At 40.4% G+C, this 12,236-nt stretch overlaps 1 protein-coding gene across 3 annotated transcripts; it reads left to right on the top strand.

Moving 5' to 3' along the window:
* Positions 1 to 877: 877 nt before the first annotated feature.
* LOC308098479 (cytochrome P450 2K1-like) lies at positions 878 to 12,190 on the top strand. 3 transcript variants are annotated; one of them, XM_080446857.1, is made up of 10 exons: positions 878 to 1,149; positions 2,231 to 2,457; positions 3,218 to 3,392; positions 4,151 to 4,300; positions 4,764 to 4,924; positions 5,712 to 5,891; positions 6,495 to 6,636; positions 9,093 to 9,277; positions 10,657 to 10,798; positions 11,462 to 12,190. In XM_080446857.1, the coding sequence occupies exons 2-10, from the start codon at positions 2,257 to 2,259 to the stop codon at positions 11,650 to 11,652; spliced, it is 1,527 nt and encodes a 508-aa protein (XP_080302983.1). In that variant the 5' UTR covers positions 878 to 1,149; positions 2,231 to 2,256; the 3' UTR covers positions 11,653 to 12,190. The 3 variants fall into 3 exon arrangements, with proteins under 3 accessions (XP_080302983.1, XP_080302982.1, XP_080302981.1); XM_080446856.1 differs by having other exon boundaries at positions 878 to 1,224; XM_080446855.1 differs by having other exon boundaries at positions 878 to 1,228.
* Positions 12,191 to 12,236: the final 46 nt, after the last annotated feature.

Genomic DNA, 12,236 nt, shown 5'->3' with positions numbered 1-12,236 from the left:
TATACTACCCACAATATACTATAATATACTCCATCAGTATGTCAAAACCGCTAGCATCGGGGATCCAGACTTTAAGTGGTCGCATCACGGACGCATCCCTTGAGGTTTTCAATACCCAGAAAACTGGCGAAAGTGGCCGTTTTCAATAGGTTTTTGTCATTATCTCTGGAACATAAGGTCCAATCTGCTCAGTTCAAAGCTTGTTGGATGCGTGACTTTGAGGACATTAAGCACGCAATGACACATTTTCGGGTTATTTTTTTTTTAGGGGAGGCAAGATCTTAGTGGGTACGCTGTCGGTCGGCGCTCGGCGCTCGTAAAGACAGTGATGTCACTGAAATGCCTGTCTGCTGTCTACCCTCTGCTGTGTTAGCATTATGGGTAACTCGTTAAAGTGGCAAATTAAATGTGAAACACATCAACTATTAAGAAAACAAGAAGATATGTTGACAAAGACACTCCATACATTTGGAAACATATTTTTATTTAAATCAATATCGTCTTCAGTTAATGCAGGATAATTTTAAAAGTAGGCTAACTTTCATATCCTCTCATAGGGAATGCATTGGCAGCTGCAGTTCATCGTTCTAACGGACCTCGAGTAGCGGCGCTGTCTCAAAAGTGGGCGTGAAATTTGTAGTCCCCGTGTGTCTCTATATGTCTACCTAGATGCTGCCACCCTTGACTCTGAGGAAGGTCGAAAGACCGAAACGTCAGTCAATCTTTTTACTTGCACTGTAACAATAAAAGGCTTAAATTGTCTGTGTTGCTCCAGCGTTCATCTCTTCTGCATCTATTGTCCCTACCCTTGTGACGCACCGGACTGGCCGCTTAAGGCTGAGGCGCAACAGTAGAATCCCTTTGTTCTAAATTCTTGAGTGTATTAGAGAAGGGAAGCTTGGTAGAGGTGTGCCGCCATTTCTTTTGTTCCCCCTTTTGACCCTGTTTTGTTTAGCTAAGGAGTCTAGATTGTAATGTTTGTTTTGGTGTAGCTTAGTTTGGTTCCTTTTCAGGTAGGGTGGAATTGGCTTTGGCCACCCATGACGTTTTTGTGCTTTCCCTAAACTGTTCATTTATCCGTTGTAAATTTAAGTAATTAAATTACATTAATTAATGTAAGATGGTCGCCGGGCGAGAGCTGTTTGTCAGGTCAGTGCCGGGGGTCGAAACGCTGGCAGGAGATTTCAGCAGGCAGGATGAAAATTATCCAAAATATGTTCACATGTAAGTAAGTACATTTGATTTGTATAGCACTTTTCACAGAGAGAACATCTCCATTTATGTATATCCCCATGTTATTTTACCGACGGGTAAAACGGAATGTCAAAGTGTGACGGATGTGGCATTTGGCACCATTTACTACAGAAACTTTGTGACTGTGCAAGTTGAAGAGACTATAAAACAGGGATACAGAGAACTGTTATGGTCAAAACAGGAAGAAATGACCCTTGGCTGTACTACCTGTGCTGTTAATAAAACGCATCATGTCAAAATTTGGCAGGGTTTATACTGTGTATAAAGCTTATATAGACTTCACCACTGGTCATAAAACCAGTGACCGAGTCTGAGAGCACAGCACAGGTCTGGTGTCATTTCACACAGAGACAATAAACATGGATAGATAGCTGACATGCGGCAAATTTTATTGAACATAATTGAACAGCCTTATAAACCTAATTCATGTAGGTCAAATACTGTTCCACTTGTGTGATAGCTAACCAGTCTTAACTCGAGGAACCCTGACACATCTTGCCCTTTAACATAGTCACTGAAAACCCAGAGGGGTTGGCTCTAGGAAAATTGTTTCAAAAATGTATGATAATACATTATAGTACACAGATTGAAAAGTTCAAAGTAGAAGTATTGTCATTTCATTCAGTCGCTGTATAGTATGTTCACATAAGATTAAAAAATATATATATATAGTGTAGTATGGTATGTTAATAGAATTTAGAATACCGTAGGTAGGCTACCATAAGGTGAGGTTTTATGGTTGAACATCAAACCATGATGGCAATTAATGAGATCTAAAGAGATAACAAGGCAAGCGATTGTTTACAGGTGACAATCGCTTGTCACATGTAAACACTCGCTTGCCTTGTAGTGCCTGTATGCTTAAGGTCAACTCTGGAATTCACTACTGCGACGTCCCTCCCCTTGGGTTGTCCATTAATCTAAAGCAGTGTTTATAATGGGTGTACCTGAGAACCCGCTTTTATCATTTTGCCAGAACACCGGTAGTGCAACAAAAAAGCCATGAGTCTGATTGACCTCCTTCTCCAGTCCTATCTCTCAGTCACATTACTGGGAGCCGTTCTCTTCCTGTTGCTCCTCTACTCATTCTCCCGCAGCTCCCAAGAAGAACAGGGAAAGGAGCCACCAGGGCCCAGGCCCCTGCCGCTGCTCGGTAACTTATTGCAGCTGGATCTAAAGAGGCCCTACCACACACTCTGGGAGGTAAGACTCAGCTCAACACTTCATTCGTGTGTGTGTGTGTGTGTGTGTGTGTGTGTGTGTGTGTGTGTGTGTGTGTGTGTGTGTGTGTGTGTGTGTGTGTGTGTGTGTGTGTGTGTGTGTGTGTGTGTGTGTGTGTGTGTGTGTGTGTGTGTGTGTGGTTCGCCATCGATCCAAGCCAGAAAACAATCGATTGATTGATCATTAAAATAAACATGCTCTGGAAATGCACACTCGCATCGCATCATCAAATGAGAGCATACATTACCCACAGCACATAAACTAACTAAAATCAGTGATGAACACATGAATGCATCATCAATTCCATTCTGCATAATGATGAGTACTTTTTACTTTAGTGCTGTAAATATATTTGATGCCAATAGTGTTGTACTTTTACTAAAAAACATAGCTATTTTATTCCCTGTAATATCTATTGGGCAGATCATTTATTTATTGTAATATGTTCATGCTTACAGGGAATGAATGAATTGAGAGACAGAGCCTTGATGCCAAAATATGCTTACAGATATTTTTATTCATGCTAAATAAAAAATATTTATTTCAATCCAAGAGTTGTCTGACTGAACTGCACCTATACTGTAGGTATTTTCCTGGAGTGTAGTTACAGTAGGATAGATTCAGCTGCTCTAAATACTCCAGGCATGACATTCTTACATAAATACACAACGATTCACCTGATATCCTGTCTGATAATTGCCTGTGTTACCATAACAGCATTACTGTGTGTCTCTGGTCTCAGCTTTCCAAGAAATATGGGTCGGTGTTCACAGTCTATCTTGGACCCAAGAAGGTGGTGGTTCTGGCAGGGTACAAGACCGTCAAACAGGCTCTGGTTGGTCATGCAGAGGAGTTTGGAGACAGAGAGATGATTCCAATAGTAAAAGATGTTCATGAAGGGCATAGTGGCGGACTTGGTAAGGAAGGACAAAAGATTAATTTGATTGCCTACTACATATGTCACCTTCAGTTAACCACTTGAACCCTATATACTTACCGGTTGTTGACCAGGGTCCCCCGGGGCGCTAAACTGCCGTCCGCTTCTTTTCCTCCGCTATACAGTGGTGGAAAGTAACTTAGTACTCAAGTACTGTACTTAAGTACAATTTCGAGGTAATTTGACTTTACTGGAGTATTTCCAATTTGCAATAATTTTCTACTCCAATACATCTCACAGGCAAATGTTGTACTTTTACTCCACTACAATTATTTGAAAACTTTAGTTACTAGCTACTTTGCAGATTTTGATTATTATTACAAAACCACTTCAGCCCTATTTAAACTGGCAATTTGAAAAAAGTTCACAACGCGCTGCGAAGCGTTGTGATACCAATACTTATGTAATTTTACTCGCCGAAGTACATCTTGAATACCGGACTTTTACTTAGAGTATTTCTAAATTGCAGTATTGGTACTTTTACTTAAGTAAAATATGTTAGTACTTTTTCCACCACTGCCGCTACACTAAATATCTTTGTCAAAAATAGCTGATCTGCAAGCTCACAATGTGTCACGTTGTGATGCATTGAGGTTGTAGATCCGCCGAAGGTTCACCCCAGAATAGGGATGCTACGCGTTCATGTGGTTAAACTGTGACATTTCTTCTGCAGTGTACGAGGACATCAGTGATTTAACGAGTTGCTCTGAAAGAATACCTTTTGTTGAAATACTTTAGGAATCTTATTTGCAAATGGCGACTCATGGAAAGAGATGAGACGTTTCGCCCTGACTAACCTTAGAGACTTTGGGATGGGGAAGAAGGCGAGTGAAGAGAAAATCATAGAGGAAAGCTGCAACCTAATTGAAGTGTTTGAAAAACACAAAGGTAAGACTCTTATAGTATGTAAGCATGATGCAAGATTCAATTTTTTTTTGTTTGAACCCATTAAGACCTGAAGCCGACGTATGTTTCTATATCAGTGGTGCTCAATCTTTTTCATATCAAGGACCCCCAAACGTATTTGGCCGCGGACCGCCTTCTCTATATTTTGTTCCAGGGGGTCCCAGAAGCAAAGATTTGAGTAAAAAATTGTTCGCTTTAAAAATATATGTATTCAAAGATTTGCACACATTTTCACGATTTTTCAAAAATAGCAGATCTACAAGCTCATAGCGCGGCACCGAGTGCCGCGCTACGAGCTTGTAGATCTGCTATTTTTGAATAGCCAAAGTGTAAAATCATGCTTTTTAGCTCAAATCTAAAAATGACACAGTTGCGTTCGAGGTCTTAATGGGTTTAAGGACAGCATATATTATAAGTATTTTGTTTTTGTTTTTATTTGTTGCAGGTAAACCCTTTGACACTGCACAACCTGTGAACTATGCTGTCTCTAATATCATATGTGCCATAGTCTATGGCAGTAGGTTTGAATACAATGACCCACTGTTCACGACTATGGTGGATCGATCAAATGAAAGCATCCGACTTATCGGTTCCCCGTCCGTGCAGGTGCCACTTCATATTTTTATAACACTAATTCAGACTTACAATACGTCGCTGTTGGGTGGAAACCTATGGCCTATATGCCCAAAACCATTACTTTTCAGGAGGTGAAAAAAGAGACTGTGTTACAATGGATGCAGTTGTTATTTTGTCACAATACATTTTATTGGTTAAATATAGCTCACAAATAGACTTAAAGGACGACTTCCCTCATTTTCAACCTATCTCATTATAATATGGTTCCATTTTTGTCTGCCCGATCTGTGTCTCAGAGGAGGGCTGTGGACAGTTCAGACACCCGCCTACCAGTGACATCATCGATAGGGAATCCAAGCTAATAGAAACGGCAGGCTTTCTATTCCTGGAAAGTTAGCATGCTATAATGGAAGCCATTGTTATCGCGTTAACACAAATAAAACAAATTCAATCTTGTTTGAAAAATCAACCTGCCTAATGGTTTCTGAAGCGTCCACAGCTCCTCTTTTTCTTTTTCTTTTTTTTTTACCATTTTATCATGAGCATTAGTGAGGAGGACCAATGTTATGAAGAAGTTGAAAATAGGTGAAGTCTGCCTTTAATTTCTTTTCAAAATTAGCACGATCGGCGATCAGCTATTTGTGCTACTTTTGACACCCTTATAAGACGAAGTACGGAAATTTACAAAAACAAAGAAGCATACACATTTGAAATATGGAGATATGAGGCCTCTGCCCAACAGCAACAAACAGATTGTATAATGGTGGCATCATTTTTAACCTAACCATTAAACACATTTTATTTTGCTGTTCAACAGATATACAACATGTTCCCATTGTTGGGCAAATGGTTCCGTAACAGGAAGCTAGCCCTGATGAACGCTATTGCCAACAGGAACCAGATGTCAGAGATCATCAAGCATTTACAGGAGAGCCTGAACCCACAAATGACCAGAGGATTTGTGGACTCCTTTCTGGTCCGCAAACAGAATCTGGAGGTACGAAACCAGATGAAAGGATAAGATTCAAATACTTAATTTTAAAGAGGCCATTCCCAGTCATTTCAGTGTTCTCCCATGACATGGCTAATGTTTTTTGTTTGTTGTTGTAGATAAAAGAAAAGGAGTTAGGGTAGGAATTAAACTTGATCAAACTTTATTATTAAAACAATTGGTAGCACAATAATGATGTACTTTTTTAGTTCTGACTATAGGGAATCAAACTTCTAGGTCTATAATGTCATAACCCTAAGCCTAACACTGCCATGTTTAGTCCTACAATAGACCTGAAACGCATCTGTGTCACTTTAGATTTCTTTTGCTATTCAAAAATAGCAGATATACAAGCTCATAGCGCGGCACCGAGTGCTGCGCTATGAGCTTGTAGATCTGCTATTTGTGAAAAATATTGAAAAAAAAATTGTTAGATTTTTTTTTTTTTACTTTTAGGATTTAGAAAACATTTTTAAGAATCGCCTCAGGTCTTGATGGGTTAAACAGGACATTTCTACACAGTCAAATTGCCATTGTCCATTTATCCATTTGTTACTCAGATAGATAAATGAACACTGAGGTTACTGATATGCTGTTTTGTTTGTGTAGGAATCTGGGAATATGAATACTCATTTCCACAAGGAAAACCTTTTGACAACTGTCGGAAATCTGTTTAATGCTGGTACTGACACCACAGCGACCACACTGAGGTGGGGCTTGTTGCTCATGGCCAAGTACCCTAAGGTACAAGGTAAGGACCAGCGAACCTAATGCACACACAACACAAGCTTTTACATCCTGTACACACTAAAATCCTCAGGGTTAAAGGACGACTTCACCCATTTTCATATAATCGTTCCTCACTAATGCTCATTATAATGTAAAAAAACAAAAATCTCCTTGGTCTGTGTCTCAGAGGAGGGCCGTGGACAGTTCAGAAACTCGCCTACCAGTGACTTAATCGATGGGGAATCTAAGCTAATAGAAACTGCAGGCTTTCTATTCCTGGAAATTTAGCATGTTATTGTTCACAGCCCTCACATGAGACACAGACTGAGTAGGGAAAAAATTATACCAATTTATCATGAGCCTTAGTGAGGACCAATTATTTGAAGATAGGTTGAAAATGGGTGAAGTCGTCCTTTAAATTAACTCTGATCGTGTGTGAATGTAATGGTCCATTTGGTTACATTTGTATACTATCAAAGTTACAAAGAGACAAATGAACACTGAGGATTTTACTGTGTAGATGCGCTAGTAAGAAACTTCAAGAAACACCAAACACCCTCCCCACCAAGGAAGGAGAAAAGGAATTGCATTGACTGTCTAGACAGAGAGACCGAGCGAGGAAGGATGTTGCAACAGGTCAGGGTGATAAATGATAGAGATAGCAGATAGTATGCTGACTAGCGAAGAGAGTGTGCTGTGAAAATGGAATGAGTAGTTGAGGGGCTGATGAATGAAAAAAATGAGAGAGAGAGAGAGAGAGAGAGAGAGAGAGAGAGAGAGAGAGAGAGAGAGAGAGAGAGAGAGAGAGAGAGAGAGAGAAGGCTGTAGGATGTGGGGATAGTAAGAGAGTGTGGAGGGTTGTGAAGGAGAAAGTGAGGGCAGTTATGAAGAGGATGAAAGGTGGGAAGGCGGTCGATCCAGATGACGTATCTCTGGAGGTGTGGCAATGTTTAGGAGAGAAGGCAATGAAGTTCCTCACTAGAAGGATCAACACAATCTTGGAAAGCGAGAATGCCCAAGCGGTGGAGAATAAGTATACTGGTACCGACTTTCAATTAACAAGGGCAATGTACAGAGCTGTAGTACAGAGGTATGAGCCACAGCTTGAAGTTACTGGAAAGAGTAATGGAAGCAAGACAGAGGTAACAGGTAGCGAGCAGCAGTATGGGTTTATGCCAAGAAAGAGCACTACAGATGTGCTGCTCGCCCTGAGAATGTTAATGGATAGAGAAGGTCAGAAAGAGTTACACTGTGTCTTTGTGGACCTAGAGAAAGCATAATGATAGTGTCCCTAAGACAGAACATGTGTGCATGAACATAGATCTGTGCAGAGATGTGGTGAAGGGGAGGGAGTTGAAATACTTGAGGTCAACTGTCTAAAGTAATGGGCATTGCAGAATAGAGGTGAAGGAGAGAGTGCCGGCAGGGTGAAACGGATGGAGAAAAACGATTTGCGACAGGAGGGTTCCAGCAAGAGTGAAAGGGACGGTGTTTAAGACGGTATAGTTGAGACCTGCGGATTGGAAACGGTGGCACTGACGAAAAGACAGGAGGCCGAGCTGAAGCTGGCAGAATTGAGCATATCACGATTCTCATTAGCAGTGAGAAGGAAGGAATGACTACAGTGGAGGGACAGCCCAGGTTGGAGATTGTTGTTGTCATTCATGCATTGATACAATAATTCATGCATTGATACAACAGTCAATACAATCCAATGACACGTTGTCTTGTTCATTTTGAACAAGAATGCAAAAAATACAGTGAGTTAATAATTACAGTTGACATGGACAGTAAGCAGTAAGATATTCCTTTAACCCATTAAAACCGGGAACGCATCTGTGTAACCACTTTAACCATTATTCTATACTTCAAAAATACCTGATATACAAGCTAATAGCTATGAGCTTGTAGATCTGCTATTTTAGAAAAATCGTGAAAATGTGTGCAAATCTTTGAATATATATATTTTTTAAAGCAAACTTGTTTTAACTCAAATCTTTGCTTCTGGGAGTCCCTGGAACAACATATTTTGAGATGGGGGTCCGCGGCCAAATACATATCATTTTGGGGGTCCTTGACATGGAAACATTTTGAGAACCACTGATATAGCAACAATAGTTTTTCAGAAAAATGAAGACATTTGTTGAGACATTTGACAGATGTTACAAATGTTTGCTCTAAAATATATGTATTCAAAGATTTGCACAAAGTTTCACGATTAAAAAAAAATAGCAGATCTACAAGCTCATAGCGCGGCACTCGGTGCCGCGCTATGAGCTTTTGTATATCTGGTATTTTTGAATAGCCAAAGTATAAAATACTGGTTGTAGCTCAAATCTAAAATGACACAGATTCGTTCCCGGTCTTAATGGGTTAATGTACACGTCTCATAACTTACCCCGCGAAATGGAAATACGTAGATAATATACAAACTATACAGTACTAGACTTTGACCGTGCTCATTGTTTCATTTCCCAGAGAAGCTCCAGGATGAGCTGGAGACAGTGATTGGGAGTCGTCAGGTGCTTGTAGAAGACAGGAAGAACCTGTCCTACACTGACGCTGTCATCCATGAAATACAGAGAGTGGCCAACATTGTTCCCATGTCACTTCCTCACACCACCAGTCAAGATGTCACCTTCCAGGGTTACTTCATTAAAAAGGTCAGACTGAATAAAACACTTTTTTTGTTCAACAATGCTATTTCTGTAAACAAAACAAAACAACAACAGTAGGCTAGTTCATTAAAGGCGCTGCAAGTAATATTTCTTGGTTAAATCAAAATGTTTTTAATTTGTATTATTAGAATTAGTTTGTAGCACTATATTCCGATAGTAATTGCTATAGAGTGTTTGTAACGTGGGGGAGAAGATGGAATGAGTACTTTGAAGGGTAGCCCCATCTCTCCAGCTCTTAAAAAACACAAAATACGTTTTCAGGTGGGACATTTATTTCATCCAATCAGGAGAAAATTCATAAACTTAAATGTCCAGTTCCAACTTTGTTTCATCACTTCCAATTTCACTTGTTTATCCCGTGAGTTCTCTCCAGATTTGATGAAATTGGTATCCTAGCCTGAACATGTATTTTCTGCTTGTTAAAGAGAGATGTGGAGACCCATGTTACTGAATAAACACTATAACTATAGCAATGATTACTATGGGAATATACTAGCTATTTACCTTTTTTTTAAAATTATAAATAAATAAATAAGTGTGTGTGTGTGTGTGTGTGTGTGTGTGTGTGTGTGTGTGTGTGTGTGTGTGTGTGTGTGTGTGTGTTATTATATATATTAGTATTTCTCCCCTTCATGTTTATTGTTGATTAGTCACCTTTACAATGAGGTATAACTTTTAAGGATCGTGGAATGAACAAAACAGCTGAGTGTGGGTAGCGCCCCCAAAAATGTTACGATATGCCTCTGTTGGTAATCGCTCTCATTCTGAGAGCTGGCAGGTGTGTGACTGGCACCTGAGCATGGGTCCTGCAACTTTGACATCTGTCTGTGGTACCATTGTGCAAATATTGCCTGTAAATCTCTGGAAAAAAGCCTATGCTACGGTCCCTCAGTGAGGCAAGGGTGAGGTACCGGTCTTCTTGGGGTGTTGTCTTCCTGGGACAAGCGTGTCGGCCCTGGCGCTACCAGGGCTGACACGCTTTGAGCATGCACAAACTCAACAAAGTTGCAGGACCCCATGCTCAGGTGCCAGTCACAGGTGTGTGACTGGCACACACACCTGTGTGCTGGCAGGTCACTCAAAACGAGAGTGATTACCAGCAGAAGCATATTGAGAGATTTTGGATTTGGGGAGGAGCGGCGCTACCCACAGACAGACTACAGACAGACTAATCAACGATAAAAATTATGTAAAATACAATACCAATTGGTATTGAAGGGGAGAAATAATCGACCGAAGTTACGTTTCTGAACCTTTTGTGAGGAGTTTATATACTGTATTATATCCCGAAAGCTTATAATATCTTTTGACACACTACAGCAGATAGCTTTGAAAACATAGACTTTGATGACTATTCTCTACAGGGGACTACTGTGTATCCCCTCTTGACGTCCGTCCTTTGGGATGAAAGTGAATGGGAGACCCCGCACACATTTAACCCTGCCCACTTCCTGGATAAGGATGGCAAATTCGTCAAGAAAGATGCCTTCATGCCTTTCTCTGCAGGTAAACCAGCTCAATCTGCAACTCTTTACACAGTTCTTGTTGGAGTCAATTTAACACATTAAGACCGTTAAGTGTCATTTTATATATTTCTTTGGCTATTCAAAAATAGCAGATATACAAGCTCATTGTGCGGTAGTGCCGCGCTATGAGCTTGAAGATCTGCTATTTTTGAAAAATAGTGAAAATGTGTGCAAATCTTTGAATATATATGTTATTTTTTATTTTTTTTACTCAAATCTTTGCTTCTGGGGGGGTCCCTGGAACAAAATATTTTGAGATGGGGGGTCCGCAGCCAAAGACATTTTGGGGGTCCTTGACATGAAAAAAGTTTGAGAACCACTGATATTATAACGACATAAGTTTTTTCAAAAAACTGATTTAGAAGACATTTGTAGAATCCCCCATAAGCAAAGATTTGAGTTAAACATTTTCGCTTTCAAGAATATATATATTCAATTTGCACAAATGTTCAAGATTTTTCAAAAAATAGCAGATCTACAAGCTCATAGCGCGGCACTCGGTGCCGCGCTATGAGCTTGTCGATCTGCTATTTTTGAATAGCCAAATAAATCTTAAAATGACACAGGTGTGTTCTCGGTCTTAATAATGGGTTAAGAAGCCACATGGCTGGCTGACCGCATGATGATGCTTGCCCTCTCCCAGGTCGCAGGGTGTGTGTGGGGGAGAGTCTGGCCAGGATGGAGCTCTTCCTCTTCTTCACCTCTCTCCTCCAGCGCTTTCGTTTCACTCCTCCACCCGGGGTGACGGAGGAGGAACTGGATCTGACACCAGTCGTGGGTTTCACCCTCAGCCCTTCGCCTCATCAGCTGTGTGCCGTCTGTCGCCGCCACTAAGTAGAAACATTTCTCAGAAGCTGTTCTCTGTACTACTGTATTATCACATTGTACTGTACAGGGGTGCATGGCCACAGCTGAATGGGTAGAGAGCCACCTCGGAAGCAGAAGGTCCGCAGGTTTGATTCCCGGCCCCCGGCAATGTGTCGATGGTGTCCCTGAGTAAGACACCTAACCCTCAACTAACTGAATTTCCCCTGAGGGATCAAATAGGTCCAGTTTTAGCAATGCAACGTTCAATGATAAATGTACTTTAAATTCCTATGGACATATGTATGTAGGCTATGCATCTGCATGTATGCATGCATTGTATGTGTAGTCTTTATTTGAAAAATATATTACAAAACAATATTCACCACTTTTGATGTTGTGCACTGATATCAATCAAATAGTTAAATAATCCATCATAAATAATCTGTGAAATATCACATGCAATTATTGAAATCTGTAGTAACACAGGCCGGCAATTATAGGCTTCATTCAGGCTTATACCAAACCGGAGTTCACAGTTTCTCAGTGTTTATTACAACAACAAAAAGATAGAGACCAAAGAAATATAGAAGCCTCCTTGTGTACAAACACCT

The sequence above is a fragment of the Gymnoscopelus braueri genome, assembly GCF_963280865.1.
Source record: "Gymnoscopelus braueri genome assembly, chromosome: 13".
Taxonomy (NCBI): domain Eukaryota; kingdom Metazoa; phylum Chordata; class Actinopteri; order Myctophiformes; family Myctophidae; genus Gymnoscopelus; species Gymnoscopelus braueri.
Note: the sequence above shows the minus strand (reverse complement) of the source record. Positions and strands in the feature narration are given on the sequence as shown.

Coding starts and splice junctions, on each gene's coding strand:
- LOC308098479 (XM_080446857.1), top strand. CDS start 2,257: ATGAGTCTGATTGACCTCCTTCTCCAGTCCTATCTCTCAGTCACATTA. Junction 5,892..6,494: donor TCCGCAAACAGAATCTGGAG/GTACGAAACCAG, acceptor TTGTTTGTGTAG/GAATCTGGGAATATGAATAC. Junction 6,637..9,092: donor CAAGTACCCTAAGGTACAAG/GTAAGGACCAGC, acceptor TTCATTTCCCAG/AGAAGCTCCAGGATGAGCTG.